The 18,086-nt window shown below is 42.6% G+C and overlaps 3 protein-coding genes across 3 annotated transcripts; all 3 read right to left on the reverse strand.

The window, feature by feature from the left end:
• Nucleotides 1–1,135: 1,135 nt before the first annotated feature.
• On the reverse strand, nt 1,136–3,996 carry LOC115542948 (toll-like receptor 2; the record flags this gene model as incomplete). Its single annotated transcript, XM_030355461.1, has 1 exon — nt 1,136–3,996. A coding segment is annotated over one exon (2,490 nt), but the record flags the coding sequence as incomplete, so codon positions are not given.
• Nucleotides 3,997–5,396: 1,400 nt separating this feature from the next.
• LOC115541493 (toll-like receptor 6) lies at nt 5,397–6,510 on the reverse strand. The gene has a single exon (XM_030353240.1). The coding sequence runs from the start codon at nt 6,358–6,360 to the stop codon at nt 5,551–5,553; it is 810 nt and encodes a 269-aa protein (XP_030209100.1). The 5' UTR covers nt 6,361–6,510; the 3' UTR covers nt 5,397–5,550.
• Nucleotides 6,511–13,914: 7,404 nt separating this feature from the next.
• Nucleotides 13,915–16,715, reverse strand: LOC115541425 (toll-like receptor 2). The gene is made up of 2 exons (XM_030353154.1): nt 16,593–16,715; nt 13,915–16,469 (listed from the first exon to the last, which is right to left on the reverse strand). Exons 1-2 carry the CDS (start codon nt 16,604–16,606, stop codon nt 13,994–13,996), a joined length of 2,490 nt encoding a protein of 829 aa, XP_030209014.1. The 5' UTR covers nt 16,607–16,715; the 3' UTR covers nt 13,915–13,993.
• Between the last annotated feature and the right edge of the window lie 1,371 nt (nt 16,716–18,086).

Raw genomic sequence — 18,086 nt, forward strand, 5'->3', positions numbered from 1 at the left:
CCCTGTGCTGAATTGTTGACGGGGGGGGGGGGAGACGAGTCTGTGTGCGACTCCTAACGCTATGGGCTGGTGAATGAATTTTTATTTTATTTTATTTTTTTTGCCATGGGGGTTTTTTGTGGGCCCCCCCTGGGCTGTGGGCCCCTAGAATCGTCTTCACCTTTCATCCCTTTACGATGGCCCTGATCTTGCGAACCATCGTACATTTCTTTGGAGCGTTCCCCGAAACTCCTCTTAACATGAACGCGCGTGCACTGCACAACGTTCATAGGATTGTAACTGTCCACTGACACGGTGCCGAAATGGACTCTGTAGGAGGGGGAGACACAGGAATGTCACAGGAAAATGGGGTTAAAAAGGGTTAAAATATCTCCCCATCAAGGCCAACAGCAGTGTATCCTACGAAAAAAATTGACTACAATAATATGAATGCTACAAATATTAAAGGGGACTTATTATACCACCAGGTGTGAGTGTGATTAGCCTTGCAAGCCGTTTCGAAAATCTGCCTAATATGACATCACTAGTGGGTGTGTCCACCTAGATCTTTGCTGGATAGATCTATCTACCAGCCTACCCAGTGGACTGAAGTAAACATTGCTCATCTATCCAGCACAGATCTAGGTGGACACACCCACTAGTGATGTCATATTAGGCAGATTTTCGAAACGGCTTGTAAGGCCAATCACGATAATGTGTTGTTTTTCATTATCGGGAAACGGGGCCCAGCTGTGCTGTGGTGTGTGTTGCTGTGTTGTTTTGTTGTGAAGCGTCGGGCAGAAGGGAAAGTGCTGTGTGTGTCTCCCGGAGGGTTGATAAGAGTTATAGTACCCCGCTGGTGCGGGCGGACTGGTAATGGTTGACACTGACAAGAAAGCAAAAAAAATCAAACAACGTTATTTGGTACCCACCGTTCTGTGTCCCACCATCTCGGTTCATCCTCCTACACTATAACACAGTTGAAACACTTGTCAAGTTTAAAGCAAGGAGCGTTGACAACGTTTGACAACACGTCCTTTTTTGGTGTTGTGTAAACTATGCAGGCAGTAGAGAGCCGAAGACACTGATTTAATAGTTCTTTATTGAAATGCGAAATGAGAATTAACAGCTTCAGAAATCGCAAAGGCTGCGTCTTTATAAACACATTTACATAGATAGATGTTTTCGTAAATTTCATATGTAGGCTACGTCGTCTGTATATTTTTTAAATATATCCTATTGCACCGCGCGATGCAATGGCGTGCATTTCTCTATATTGACACTGAGTGGAGACATTTACTTTAGTAACAAACATAGGAAAGAAAAATATTGATGAATACAATCAACAGAAATCAAAAGTAATGCAGTACTTAAACTAAAAAGAAAGTAAGTTTTACCAGAAATATGTACGGAAAAAATACTTTAATTGATCAGTTTTGTCGAGTTTCATTCAGGCAATCATAGTTAAAATGAAAAACATTTATCTTTGAATGGGCCACACACAATTTTCATTTTGGACTGCAGTCATCATTTTAACAAAGGAACCAAATCGTCTGGGATCAGAGAAGCGCTTTGGGTTAACTCTAGGGCAATGTCCTTCAGGATCCGGTGGTCCGCCCCCTGTAGCATAGTCCTGAGGTTGACCCAGAACACCTGCTGCTTTCGCTCATCCTTGGGCCACTCCAGGTACGTCTGCTGCATCAGCAATTTCCTAAGTTTCAAGAACTTCTTGGGCAGAGAGTTGGTCGGAATAGGCTCCAACAGGATGAAGACCAGGGAGTCTTGCTGGGCGTCAATAGCTCTATGCTGGGCAAAGAAGAGTTCGTAGTTACACCATTCACTCTGCACAAAGTGGTTGGACAGCACAAACAGCGTTTTGTAGCTCGCCTCCACGCAGTTGATGATGTTGTCCACGATCCACTGGCCGGGCACAAAGTCTCGCTCGTGGATGCACAGGGAGAGTCCGGCCCCTTCCAGGGATGGCACCAGCTTGCTCTCCACCCAGGCGGAGTCTTGGTGGCTGTAGGAGATGAACGAGTGGTACCGAAACGTTGTGTTGTTCAGCAGGTTGGCCTGCTTCTTGCCTCTCCTCTTCACGTGGATCCACACCCACAGCATCTTGGTGTACCACACTCCGTCACAGGCGTAGAAAGCAGAGCAAAGGGCCAGCACGATGAGCATCGTCACGGGCAACGCCACGGCAGCCTGAAGCCAGGCCTCACAGGACATCCTGCTGGTTCTGTACTCGGACATCGGCAGGTCAGCCACAGATGGGGGAGTGCTGCAGGTATAATCCAAGGGCCAGTCGGGCAGCAAGGATTTGTTCAGAGCAGTCATGAACCAATAGGAGTCACAGGAGCAGACAAAGGGGTTGTCTCCAGCTTTGAGAGTCCTGAGACTTGGAAGACCCGCCAGAGACTCCCGGGAGACGGATGTAATAGAATTCTGATCTATGTACAGACTGACCAAGGTGGGGGATAGATCCGCAGGGATGACCTTAATGCTGTTGGAGCTCAGGAAAAGGTGGGTCAACATGGGAAATTGCAAAAGGTCTTCTTGTGTTAGGGCGGTGATGCCTGTCTTTGACAGGACAATTCGCTGTAAATACTGGGAAAGGAAGGAAAATACTTTGTTGCCCAGGTTGTTGTTGCTCAGGCTCAGTGATGTGATGTGGATGGGCCAAAAGCACGGCTTATCCAAAACAATGGAGTTGTAACTCAAGTCTAGAGATTCCAGGTACTTCATCTGGTGGGTCTGCTGAGAGATGAAGGAAAGGTCAACAAAGCGGTTATTGCTAAAAGAGAGGTGCCTTAGTTTGGGGAACACCGAGGTATAGGAGCACCCAGACCACCAGAACCCTCTGTCAGAGAGTAGGTTGTTTGAGAGGTCCAGGGTTTCCAGGGACGGCAAGGAGGACATAATGTTGCAAGGTACAATGTTCATTCCTGTTCCTGAGAACTTCAAGTAGTCCATCCTGGAATATATGTCCACGCTAATTTCAATAGAGGGGTATCTGTATTGGTAATGATTAACTCCATCAAATATAACCGAACTTATGACCATTGTGTGATTCAGAGTGGGGAACCTAAATCCTTCAGGTGTATCTTCATTGTAGGTTATGTTTAAAAATGAAAGTGTTCGAACATTGGAAAGTAGAACATTCTTCAAAAATAACACAAAGAAACTGCTGTTAATCCAAGTGTTTACAATGGTGAAATCTTTTATGAGTGGCATGGTTCTCAGGCTCCTAAAAGGGTCCCCGGTCACATTGCAGAGGTCAGGAAGTACCTTGACCAACTCTAAATCGGTTGTTTGCGTTTCATTCACATCTTCGAGCAGGTTTTCAAATAAATCAAGGTTCTCACAAAAAGGCACTTTGAGGGTTATCCTCTGGAGGGATTTCATCTTTGCGAGAGAACCACGATCGTACCGTTGCCACTCAACACCTCCTCCAAGGATGAGATGATGCAATGAGCTATCCGAGAGGGAATCAAAATCATTGAAGTCCACTTGTAAAGCATTTACACTTCCCAAGTAAAGGGCAGACAGATTTGCCAACGCCTCAAATGTGCCCGGTAATTGATAGCTGTCATATTGGTTGCCGGCCAAGTCAAGGATCTTTAGCAGTGGCAGCGATAGATCAGGGATATAATCTAACAAATTGTGAGATATGTTCAGGAATTTCAGTTTCGGGGTATGAACGAATAAGCCAGGATATATCAGCCTCAGACCACAGCTGGTAGCCTTCAGGAAGCAGAGTTGTGAGAGTCTTTGGAAGGGAGCTGCCTGCAGTTTCACCAGGGGGTTGTGAGAAAGATCCAGGTACTGCATGTCATTATTCAGATCCAAAGGAACATTGGTAAGATTCTGACCGGAGAGGTTCTGAACTCGTCGTCTGGAAGTGACGCATGATGCATACCCTTGGTTGTCTATTAGCTCGGCCAGGCAGAAGGTCCCCCAAGACAAGACGGTCGTCGTCCATAATAGCAGTGCTACTTGCACACTGCAAACATTAAAAAAAAGTCAGTGAACTGTTAATCATTATTGTATCGGAATATTTAACACATTACCTTTGTATTAATATTAGCACCCCCAAATAGCCGTTTTTATCACAGTGAAAAACAAATATTAAACCGTTTACCTTTTTCTGGCCATATCTCATAGATCCCAAAGCCATACAAGAAACAGTTGCAAAGTCTTTCGTTGGTGCTATGGGAAGGAACGGATTCACATCTACCGTTTTATAACAAGCTATGACAGTTTATTGCTATCAGCTTATTTCCTTATTCTTTTGTTAACATTGAGCAATTCCTCTTCAGCAGCATGTACATTTCTGCATTGCTTTGTATTTATTGAGGGTGAAGGCTTGGTTAGAATAAAATACAAAAAAGATTGGATAAGGTTTAAAGGGAACATCAAAAAAAACAAAAAAGTCAAAGAAAATAATGTAGTAGCAGTGATTCTCCGAAATTATAAAAAATAAAGCAAGATAAATATACAGTAAATATATGCATCATTTCAGTTTAACTTATATGTTTATCATTTGAACATCATGTATTTACATCATTACTGCAACCCAATCCATTTCGGTCAAGCCAGTTTGTTGATTCTGTGTCGCCTCTGAGCAAAGAGAACGGAAAAAAGTGTTATTTTCATGGAGACAGATCTGGAATACAAGAAGTGTCTCCTGGGGCAATGGAAGTATGAAGAGTGGCGTGTTTAGGCTAGTGTTGTTAATTAGTCAGCCAATATAGTGGCTTCATGAGAAATGCGCACATCAGACGTATTTAGAAATATCATGTTACATGGCTGATACGAACCGTTTGTTCTCGTAATACCGATTTGTCTTCTCTTTAGTAAGTGATGGATTTTAGTATGAATGCGTTGAAGCCTATTTAAAAATGTTTTATCTGATAGACCTTAATGCATCAGCTTGCTTGCTTAAGATGATTAAATAATTGAAAGGCAAACTACAGTTAATTGTTTGTCTGTAAGTTCTTTCAAGGAGAATCCCAGGACCTGTCCTCCTTTCCTTCTGAGCCATCGGCGTTACCCACGCGATGTGGGTATTGTAGTCCAAACTGTCAGGGACGAAGACACTGTTTAATTTAATAGTTCTTTATTTAAATGTAAAATGAGAATTAACAGCTTCGGATATAACAAAGGCTGTGTCTTTATACACACATTTACATAGATACATGTTTTGATAAATTTCATATGTAGGCTACATCGTCTGTATATTTTTTAACAATATCTTTTTGACCACGCAATGCGATGGCGTGCATTTACGCCATCGCGTAAATGCACATTTACTTTGATAACAAAGTAAATGTGAGACATTTACTTTAATAACAAACATACAAAAGAAAAATATGAATCGAATACAATCAACAGAAATCAAAAGTAAAGCAGTACTTAAACTAAACGAAAGTACGTTTTACCAGAAATATATGCAGAAAAAACACTTTAATTGATCAGTTTTGTCGAGTTTCATTCAGGCAATCATAGTTAAAATGAAAAACATTTATCTTTGAATGGGCCACACACAATTTTCATTTTGGACTGCAGTCATCATTTTAACAAAGGAACCAAATCGTGTGGGATCAGAGAAGCGCTTTGGGTTAACTCTAGGGCCATATCCTTCAGGATCCGGTGGTCCGCCACCTGTAGCATAGACCTGAGGTTGACCCAGAACACCTGCTGCTTTCGCTCATCCTTGGGCCACTCCAGGTACGTCTGCTGCATCAGCAATCTCCTCCGTTTCAAGAACTTCTTGGGCAGAGAGTTGGTCGGAATAGGCTCCAACAGGATGAAGACCAGGGAGTCTTGCTGGGCGTCCAGAGCTCTATGCTGGGCAAAGAAGAGTTCGTAGTTACACCATTCACTCTGCACAAATTGGTTGGACAGCACAAACAGCGTCTTGTAGCTCGCCTCCACGCAGTTGATGATGTTGTCCATGATCCACTGGCTGGGCACAAAGTCTCGCTCGTGGATGCACAGGGAGAGTCCAGCCCCTTCCAGGGACGGCACCAGCTTGCTCTCCACCCAGGCGGAGTCTTGGTGGCTGTAGGAGATGAACGAGTGGTACCGAAACGTTGTGTTGTTCAGCAGGTTGGCCTGCTTCTGGCCTCTCCTCTTCACGCGGATCCACACCCACAGCATCTTGGTGTACCACACTCCGTCACAGGCGTAGAACGCAGAGCAAAGGGCCAGCACGATGAGCATCGTCACGGGCAACGCCACGGCAGCCTGAAGCCAGGCCTCACAGGACATCCTGCTGGTTCTGTACTCGGACATCGGCAGGTCAGCCACAGATGGGGGAGTGCTGCAGGTATAATCCAAGGGCCAGTCGGGCAGCAAGGATTTGTTCAGAGTAGTCATGAACCAATAGGAGTCACAGGAGCGGACATATGTGTTGTTTCCAGCTTTGAGAGTCCTGAGACTTGGAAGACCCGCCAGAGACTCCCGGGAGACGGATGTAATGGAATTCTGGTCTATGTACAGACTGACCAAGGTGGGGATAGATCTGTAGGGATGACCTTAATGCTGTTTGAGCTCAAGAAAAGGTGGGTCAACATTGGAAATCGCAAGAGTTCTTCTTTTGTTAGGGCGGTGATGCTTGTCTTTGACAGGTCAATTCGCTGTAAGTACTGGGACAGGAAGGAAAATACTTTGTTGCCTAGGTTGTTGTTGCTCAGGCTCAGTGATGTGATGTGGATGGGCCAAAAGCACGGCTTATCCAAAACAATGGAGTTGAAACTCAAGTCACGAGATTCCAGGTACTTCATCTGGTGGGTCTGCTGAGCGATGAAGGAAAGGTCAACAAAGCGATTTTCGCTCAAAGACAGGTGCCTTAGGTTTGGGAACACCGAGGTATAGGAGCACCCAGGCCACCAGAACCCTGTGTCAGAGAGTAGGTTGTTTGAGAGGTCCAGGGTTTCCAGGGACGGCAAGGAGGACATAACGTTGCAAGGTACAATGTTCATTCCTGTGCCTGAGAACTTCAAAAACTCCAACTTGGAATATATGTCCCCAAGGTCCCATGGCATGAAAATCTCGCTTTATGAGGTTTTCTAACATTAATATGAGTTCCCCTAGCCTGCCTATGGTCCCCCAGTGGCTAAAACTTGCATTTGGTGTAAAACGAGCACAAGGTATCCTGCCCGCCTTAGAAAAAATGGAAGCTCAGGCTTGCTGATTTGGAATGTGGCCCCATATGTCGTCATAAGGAGACAATCTCCTCCCCTTTCTCTGCCTGGCCTGCCCTGAGAATTTGGCCCGCCAATGAGACAATGAGCTACGACCGTGCGAGCGCCACATGTGTGTGTGTGTGTGTTTGTGATTACACACACTGTAAGGCAAATGTTGCACACTTTGTTATTTGGATAACCGTTCTGCTGTTGGTGTCATGGCGCATACCACGTCGGTTCTTTGACGTCTCTGGTATTTCCACAACAAGACTGTAGTTCGGGTTATCTCAGCCATGGTTGAGAAGGAATTGGGGGAAAGGAACTTTGGCTTTGACTCCCTGAGGTACATGAACCACGACATGGAGGAGAAAGGGATTGTTGTCCGTGATTGTCTCCCTCTTGATCCCCGCTTCCCGCTGCCCACCGCCTCCTGCAGCAGGCAGCGGGCAGCGCCGAGGTGGTGCCTAAGCGCTGCCTGCTGCCGAGGCGGTGGTCCCTCGGCAGCTAGGCTTCGGCGGGAGACAATCGCAGTCAACAATCTCGGGCAACAATCCCTTTCTCCTCCATGTCGTGGGTCAGTCTACTTCAGATTGATGTTGACGTGGAAGAACCGGAGACGTCGCAGAACCCGACGCAGTCGTTTGAGATTCATAATATCGTCTGGAGGCCGTTACAGCTTTTGGCCGTGATAGTATGTAGGATATGATATAGATATCTATTTATAATATGATAATATTTAGATATAGAGCTCCAGGACTCCTGCGTGTTCTAGAATATTTACAGAACAGGGCCAAAGGCTGTGTGCGCCTCGGTATGCGATACATCCACTGTAAACAGGGCGCATTGTACTGTGGCAGCAAGCTGCTCAGGGCCACACCCCCACCATCCTCCTTGACCTACCTCTCTCCTCCTCATTTGCATTAAAGCTACAGACACCGAAACGGCTCGTTTGGGGAAAGCTCAATGTGCGACTGGCTCGTAGTGGCTGTTATTCTACACCACGGCTGAATTTCGGGAACGTCTTCAATTACTGTGTTAGGGCCCCGCTAATATCTATATTAAAGCATCCATAACGTAGCATGCCATGGGACCTTTAATCTATTTCTGTCAAATGTTAACAGACCTTTCCTTAGACATGAGATTTTTTGGAGAGTATGCTAGAACTTCCTTAGAATTCACGAGAATTTAGAATAGATAACATTAAATTGGATAAGATAGAGTAAGATAAGATTCAAATACATTTTTATTTGAATCATCAGATGACATAAGATTGGATAAGATGAGTCTAGATGAGTCCAAATAAACAAATAAGACGCATCAATAAAAAAGTGAAATAATAATAACACTTTTAAGTGTCTGCGGCTATAGATTCATTTATCATTGCTCACAGTGCTTCTTTGTCGAGTATCTTAAGAAATGAATCGGCTACATTCAAAGCTAATAATTATTGACCTGTGTTGTAGGACTCGATGGAACCTCCTCACAGTGTGACCTTCAGTGTGGATGGCAATGGTTCAGGCTAAATTTTGTCAAATTCAACAACAATCATGCTTGCATACATTGTCTTCTTTGATTTTCCATTTTATTTAATTTCCATTTTCTTACTTTTTAATTACGTTCATCTGTATTATTATTTTTAACCAAAAGCCCCACTAGGGACATGGGTCTTAAATTAGCATTTGGCTAGAAACACTATGACGCAAACATCAGATGTCTGTCTCTCGCTTGTCATTCAAATAAAGTAATGGTGCCTATTGGAGCGTTGACTCCCTGCCAAAATGGTTCCTTGCTTTCTTCCTTGTTTGTACAACTTCCACTGTACACCTTTAAAGGGGTAATATGTTCCCCTTTGTCTGCATGGCTGCCTAATATGCATATCATGTATTGGGAACACATAAAAGCAGAAAGGCTTTATTTTATTAGATTAGTCTCACCTGATGATTAGAGATTTAACAGGAAGTGAATCTGTGAGCGACAATTGTGAAAGTTTAGGACTTCTGCAGCAATTATGAGAACTAAAAAGAGGTTAAAAAAACACCTCTGATTCCAAATGGTATAGATCCAGGGGGGACAATTCCTAAACAATATACGCAAAGAATAATGATGCTTGTAATTTCTCTTTGCACAAAGCACCTGGAACAAATCATTTTCCCCCCGGGGATCAATAAAGTTTTCTAATTCTGATTCTGATTCTGATTAACATACATATTTGTTTATTATTAAAGTTGGGACCCCTGTTGGCTTGGGGGCCCTTAACAGTCTTCTATGTATCTCATAGTGAGAAACAGTCCTGCTTCATTCCGGGCAGACCAACTTTGGTTCCTCTTATTGCCCAGCCTCAAGGACCAATCAGATGACACTCCATCGCCTAGCAACCGTTCAGTTGCTATGTGAAACGCATCAGGATTGGAGCATGCCCATTATTGTGACATGGAATCACGAGACACTGTGATAAATGAGCCACAAACTTTTTAACCGCGTTCCCCATTGAAACAATTGAAAACATTTCATCATAGTGAAAGTGATGAAAAGTGGTCATGGTAATTCCAAATCTGTGACTGTTCCGCAATGAAATTGGGGGAAGTGGGCTGTAGTGTTTAGTGTGTAAAGATGGAATTCAGACAAACAAACACACAATCAAACACACACAAAAAACACAAACACAAAAAAAACAACCACAAAGAGATGTATAAACATGCTCACACACACACACACACACACACACACACACACACACACACACACACACACACACACACACACACACACACACACACACACACACACAAACACACCCAAACACACACCCTATGATTTACCCAGTTCAAATGTATTCATCATAAGGCTGTTACATTCTGAATGTAGGCTGGAAATCAAAAAAAAATGCCACATATGAGCCAATACAATAGATTATATATATATATATACACACACACACACACTATATAGAGATTTATGGTGTTTTTAGTTTATTATTATTCAATGTTACGTATGATTTATTCTTGAATTGCAGTTAATTAGAGGTTTCGGGCTTTTTTGTTGTTTGTTGTTGACATATGTAGGATTGAATATACAACACCAATGTAATATCCAAAGCAGCAGTGAATCGTGACAGCCGTGCCTTGTTGTGGAAGCACTAGAGACGTCAGACGCAGTCTTTATGATTCATAATATCATCCGAGGTGCACACAGCTTCTGGCCGTGATATTAGATATAATATTATACAAATACCTATATATTATCTAATATTATTAATATTATTATTATCATTATTATTATATTATATTATATTATATTATATTATATTGAGCTCCAGGAGTCCGCAAATGGCAACAATCACTTCTCCTCCATGCTGTGGTTCACTCTGACAGCTCATTGGTCAATGGGCAGCAGCTAATTTGCATTAAAGCTACAGACACCAGAAACAGCGCATTCTGAAGGGATTGAAATAGGGGAATAGCAGTAGGCGAGATTCTTTTCCCTAAAAGCTATTTCAAGCAAACAGCTACAAAAATATGTTTTCTGGAACTCATATAGGCCTGTTTACTTGTTGGGAAAACACCATAACATGCCTCCTTTCAAACACATCCAATACCACTGAATGTCCAGCTGGCGCAATTTCGCAATACCCCAAAAACAGTGGTTACCGCCTATATATTAATCATAGACTACTGTTGGATTTAAACAGCAAAGACAGAGACATGTGAGAAGTCAACAACAACATAATTTATTGCAGCAATTAAAAATTCCAAAAATACATGCGCAGCCAAAATGTACCGATCAAACGCCACATCACAAGGCATAATAAAATCAAATGATTCCATTGCTCTTGTGTGGGAGGTCACTTTCGAGCTGCGCTTGCTGTCTCCCTCTGATTTAAACTCAACCATCGTGGTTAAATGTCCTCATACTGATCAATGACAGAAGAGAATGAGAGAATTGTCTGAGAATTTCTGCAGGCGTTTATTTTTTTGCTATTGTTTGCATTAAGAAATGTAGGCGCTTCGGTGAGGCTGTGATGAAGGTTACTATTTATTGGACCATGTCTAGACAGTAACGAGCATCCCTGACCGTAGTTAATCGCGTTTGTAGTCTACACCTAGACGTGCAGTGTTGTGCCTGAACGCGTTCATTGAACGATAGTTCATGAACTCGTTCATATTTTGGGCGAACGTGAACTGAACGTACTGTATTACTGCCTGATGAACGTTACTGTGAACTCTTTCATTCTGGTGTCTGTGAATGCCACGCTCACTCGGTTAAACTTCGTTCAATATGGGGGTTATTTGTTTATCAACACAGCGGATGCGCCCGCAGAATGCTGTGTTCTTTGACCGGTTGCCATGGTTATCTCCGTGTGGTTAATTTGCAGTAACGGTGTTGTCAGCCATCAGAAAACGTGGTTATATGCTATAGACCCTATAGTATCTGTGGCATAAAGGCTGGGACGAATTTCAAATTATAAATATGCACACTTTATGTTGAATTTATAGAGCGTCGCGATTCCTATTGAAAAGAATGGTGCAGTTATTATTCTTCAAAACGAGAGCTGTTAAATTGTGAAAAATGAATTAAACTGTAATCAGACAATGCTGTTATATGCTATAGACCCTAGAGTATCTGTTGGATAAAGGCTGAGACGAATTTCGAAATATAAATATATGTACAATCCATAACGTTAGCTCTCTAGCTCATAGCCCAGCAGACTAGAATACCTCCTAGAATCATTGCTTGTTGGCCGGACACGGAAAGGGGGGCTGTTTACGTTTGGTTGTAGTCTTTTCACTTGGTTCTCCATCTCAACAGTAGGGCTAGAACCGAGCGAAAAGACTACAACTAAACGTAAACACCCCCCCTTTCCGTTTCCGGTCAACGAGCAATGAGTCTTCCAACAGAAATCAATGGGATTCACAAAATGTGCAATAAAACAAGATTGAAACTGTATTTCGCTACGATACTTGATTCAACCACTCTATTTCATTCTAGACAAACCACAAAGGGGGCTCAATGTTCAAAGTACCGGAAAAAAATAATAGCTCACAGCAACATATTGAAAAAAAGAACTATGAACTAGTTCATTTTTTGGAACTGTGAACTTAGGTCAATATTTTCAATTATGAACGTTTAACTGAACTAGTTCACTTTAAAATTTGTGAACTGAATATTGAACTAGTGCACGTAGAAAGTGAACTTTCCCAACATTGCAGACGTGAACTCATTATTGCATGCGGGTGTCTTCATTCATAAAAAAAAAAAACATTCGGGAGTATTCAAATTATTCTGCAGAGGTCTAGACTCCGTGCGCAGCCCCGCCTTCTCCAGTGAACCAAGAAAGTCTGCGCCATGACGAACGGTGGACTTTAACTCCTCCGCTTGACACTGGAAACTTGAGATAAGAAGATGAACTCGCCGGGCATGCCAAGCTGCGACTGAACCAGCTTGGCAGTGTAAAAAGGCCTATACATCATCCTGCCAGACAATATGGGCAGGATCTCTAGACCAAGCTAGAAATCTAATAATCGGGTCAGCAATAGCCGTGTGTCAATGCCCAGCCTCTGCGTTCGAATGATAATGAATGAAGGGAACGTTGCATTTTTAATGTCTACAAATATTCTAGACTAGAGAGTGCGCACCAATCAATTAAACCTTATGCGGAATCGGATAAAGTCGGCACATTAAGATAAATGTAGGCTAGTTGTTAAACAAGCTATTTTTCCTCCTCCTCCTACAGAGCCCATTTCAGCAACGTGCCAGTGGACAGTTACAATCCTACGAACGTTGTGCAGTGCACGCTCGTTCATGTTAAGAGGAGTTTCGGGGAACGCTCCAAAGAAATTGACGATGTTTCGCAAGATCCATCGTGAGAATAATCGTACGAGCGTGGATCCATCGTTATCGGGAAACGGGGCCCAGGGGTCGGCAACTGGCGGCCCGCGGACCATGACTGGCCCGCCAGACATAATATCTGGCCCGCCAGATTATTCTGAATGTATATGATTTCTTTTTTTTAACATATAATTTTTTACATTTTGAATATCGAAACTTAATATATGTTAGCTTGAATGTAAAGGGCCGGATACAATCAACTTTATGTATTTTATTTTATTGAAATGTATCAAATCCTGCTACTACTCCTACGAGGTTAGAGACAAACTCGTCAAAGTCACGCGTAAGCCACTAGGGGCTGAGCGGGGGTGTTATTGGAAACTATGCAATATTAAATTAAACCAAACCCCCCTCTATGGCCTATACAACAACCATGGCGACCCGACATTAATTTTCTTTCTGTGATACAGCACGTAGAGAAAGGCAGGTGCTGTTGACAAAAGTCCACAAAAGATTTAAGACACCAAGCTCTGAGACTTTGCTGTTACCCACGCGATGTGGGTAGTGTAGTCCAAACGGTCAGGGCCGAAGACACTGTTTGATTCAATAGTTCTTTATTGAAATGTGAAATGAGAATTAACAGCTTCGGATATCACAAAAGCCGTGTCTTTATACACACATTTACATAGATACATGTTTTGATAAACTTCATATGTAGGCTACATCATCTTTATATTTTTTAACAATATCCTTTTGACCACGCAATGCGATGGCGTGCATTTCTCTATCTGGACACTGGGTTGAGAATACAATCAAAGAAATCAAAAAGTAAAGCAGTACTTAAACTAAACGAAAGTACGTTTTACCAGAAATATATACAGAAAAAACACTTTAATTGATCAGTTTTGTTGACTTTCATTTAGGCAATCAAAGTTAAAATGAAAAAAATATTTATCTTTGAATGCAACACACACATTTTTCATTTTAGACTGCAGTCATCATTTTAACAAAGGAACCAAATCGTGTGGGATCAGAGAAGCGCTTTGGGCTAACTCTAGGGCCATATCCTTCAGGATCCGGTGGTCCGCCACCTGTAGCATAGACCTGAGGTTGACCCAGAACACCTGCTGCTTTCGCTCATCCATGGGCCACTCCAGGTACGTCTGCTGCATCAGCAATCTCCTCAGTTTCAAGAACTTCTTGGGCAGAGAGTTGGTCGGAATAGGCTCCAACAGGATGAAGACCAGGGAGTCTTGCTGGGCGTCAATAGCTCTATGCTGGGCAAAGAAGAGTTCGTAGTTACACCATTCACTCTGCACAAAGTGGTTGGACAGCACAAACAGTGTCTTGTAGCTCGCCTCAACGCAGTTGATGATGTTATCCACGATCCACTGGCCGGGCACAAAGTCTCGCTCGTGGATGCACAGGGAGAGTCCGGCCTCTTCCAGGGACGGCACCAGCTTGCTCTCCACCCAGGCGGAGTCTTGGTGGCTGTAGGAGATGAACGAGTGGTACCGAAACGTCGTGTTGTTCAGCAGGTTGGCCTGCTTCTGGCCTCTCCTCTTCACGCGGATCCACATCCACAGCATCTTGGTGTACCACACTCCGTCACAGGCGTAGAACGCAGAGCAAAGGGCCAGCACGATGAGCATCGTCACGGGCAACGCCACGGCAGCCTGAAGCCAGGCCTCACAGGACATCCTGCTGGTTCTGTACTCGGACATCGGCAGGTCAGCCACAGATGGGGGAGTGCTGCAGGTATAATCCATGGGCCAGTCGGGCAGCAAGGATTTGTTCAGAGCAGTCATGAACCAATAGGAGTCACAGGAGCAGACAAATGGGTTGTCTCCAGCTTTGAGAGTCCTGAGACTTGGAAGACCCGCCAGAGACTCCCGGGAGACGGATGTAATAGAATTCTGATCTATGTACAGACTGACCAAGGTGGGGGATAGATCCGTAGGGATGACCTTAATGCTGTTGGAGCTCAGGAAAAGATGTGTCAACATGGGAAATTGCAAAAGGTCTTCTTGTGTTAGGGCTGTGATGCCTGTCTTTGACAGGTCAATTTGCTGTAAATACTGGGACAGGAAGGAAAATACTTTGTTGCCCAGGTTGTTGTTGCTCAGGCTCAGTGATGTGATGTGGATGGGCCAAAAGCACGGCTTATCCAAAAAAATGGAGTTGAAACTCAAGTCAAGAGATTCCAGGTACTTCATCTGGTGGGTCTGCTGAGAGATGAAGGAAAGGTCAACAAAGCGGTTTTTGCTCAAAGAGAGATGCCTTAGTTTGGGGAACACCGAGGTATAGGAGCACCCAGGCCACCAGAACCCTGTGTCAGAGAGTAGGTTGTTTGAGAGGTCCAGGGTTTCCAGGGACGGCAAGGAGGACATAACGTTGCAAGGTACAATGTTCATTCCTGTGCCTGAGAACTTCACAAACTCCAACTTGGAATATATGTCCACACTCATTTCGAACGTGGGGTATCTGTATTGGTAATGGTTAACGCTATCAAATATAATCGAACTTATGACCATTGTGTGATTCAGAGTAGGGAACTTAAATCCTTCAGGTGTATCTTCGTTGTAGGTTATGTTTGCAAATGTAATCGTCACAACATTGGAAAGAAAAACATTCTTTAAAAATATCATCATGAAACTGCTGTTAATCCAAGTGTTTAAAATGGTCAAATTTTTTACGAGTGGCATGGTTCTCAGGTTCCTGAAAGGGTCCCCGGTCACATTGCAGAGGTCAGGAAATACGTTGACCAACTCCAAATCGGTTGTTTGCGTTTCGTTCACATCTTCCAGCAGGTTTTCAAATAAATCAAGGTTCTCACAAAAAGGCACTTTGAGGGTTATCTTCTGGAGGGATTTCATCTTCGCAAGAGAACCACGATCATACCGTTGCCACTCAACACCTCCTCCAAGGATGAGATGCTGCAATGAGCTATCCGAGAGGGAATCTAAATCATTGAAGTCCACTTGTAAAGCATTTTCACTTCCCAAGTAAAGGGCAGACAGATTTGCCAAACCCTCAAAAGTGGCCGGTAATTGATAGCTGCCATATTGGTTGCCGGCCAAGTCCAGGATCTTAAGCAGTGGCAGTGACAGATCAGGGATGTAATCTAACAAATTGTTAGATATGTTCAGGAATTTCAGTTTTGGGGTATGAACGAATAAACCAGGATATATCAGCCTCAGACCACAGCTGGTAGCCTTCAGGAAGCAGAGTTGTGAGAGTCTTTGGAAGGGGGCTGCTTGCAGTTTCACCAGGGGGTTGTGAGAAATGTCCAGGTACTGCGTCTCATTATTCAGATCCAAAGGAACATTGGTACGATTCTGACCGGAGAGGTTCTGAACTTGTCGCTTGGAAGTGACGCATAGTGCATACCCTTGGTCCTCCATCAGCTCGGCCAGGCAGAAGGTCCTCCAAGACAAGAGAGCTGTTGTCCATAATAGCAGTGCTACTTGCACACTGTAAATATAAAAAAGAAATGAGTGAACTGTCAATCATCATTGTAGCAGAATACTTAACAAATTAACTTTGGATTAATATTTGCACCACCATATTTCATCATGGTTAAAAAAGTACTTTTACCTTTTTATGGCCATATCTCCTAGATCCCAGAAGCATACACAAAACAGCTCCAATGTCTCAGGTTGGTGCTTTGGGAGGGAGTGAATTTATATCTTCCCTTTTTTAAATGTGCCAAAAACAACCTTTTGGCTCATTTCCCTTTTCCTTTGTTAACATTGAGCAATTCATCTTAAGTTGGGCTGCAAAGAAACTTTTTAGAAATTCCCAGATTTGTGCATTCCTTTTAATGCTATTTAATGAGGTTGATGGATAAGAAACAATCGCAAAAGCTATTGGTTAAGGATTAAAGGACATGAAAAAATTGCGAAAGATGATGACTCAGTGATTCAACAACATTATACATAGTAAAGCAATATCAATATACAGTAAATGTATTGTATAATGTCGAATATTATAATGTATTTCTCATTTGAACTTCATGTATTTACATCATGAATAAACTTAATCTATTTCTTTCAAATGTTAAAAGACCTTTCCTTAGACATGAGATTGTTTGTGCTAGAACTTCCTTAGAATTCCCTGGAATTTAGACTAGATTACATTAAATTGGATAAGATAGAATAAGATAAGATTCAAATATATATTTATTTGACTCATCAGATTACATAAGATTGGATCAGATGAGTCTAGATTAGTCCAAATAAACAAATAAGACATATCAATAAAAAAGTGAATAATAATAATAATAACGCTTTTAAGTGTCTGCGTCTATAGAACTCCTGATTCTGATTCATTTATCATTGCTCACAGTGCTTCTTTGTCGAGTATCTTAAGAAATGAAACAGCTATATTCAAAGCTAATAATTATTGACCTGTGTTGTAGGACTCGATGGAACCTCCTCAGAGTGTGACCATCAGTGTGGATGGCAATGGTTCAAGCCAAATTTTGGCAAATTCAGCAACAATCTTTGTCTTCTTTATTTATTATTGTTTCGTATTTAAAAATGTATTTCAGGGGAAACAGATGTGATTTGGTGATTTTCCAACATTCGAATACCTTAGTGCTGTATTGAAATGCTCCCCCAGAGATCTCCTATTAATTATTTACTGGCCACCCACATACTCTGCAAATTTTTTCGATGACTTCACGTAATTGTTGTCTAGCATCTCAACAGAATTTGACTGTCTAGTTATAACTGGTGACTTCAATTTTCATACTGATGATTTGAATGAAAAGTGTGCAAAAAAACTTTTTACCATTTTTGACACATTTGAACCGTCTCAACATGTGAAAGAGGCTACTCATTGTAAGGGGCACACTCTAGACCTGGTTATCACAAAGGGCCACAATGTTTCTGATCTCTCTTTGACTGATCCTTCCTTGTCAGACCACTTTCGTGTTTTCTTTAACATATCTTTTATTCCCGACATACAGACAAAATCAAATACTGTCAAAAAAAGGTATTTCAATGAAGATTCTAATGTACTTTTTAAAAAGGCCCTCTCCTTGCTACCACCTCTCAACCCATGTTCTGCTGATGATCTTGTAGAAAA

Source organism: Gadus morhua, chromosome 4 (assembly GCF_902167405.1).
Source record: "Gadus morhua chromosome 4, gadMor3.0, whole genome shotgun sequence".
Lineage (NCBI taxonomy): Eukaryota > Metazoa > Chordata > Actinopteri > Gadiformes > Gadidae > Gadus > Gadus morhua.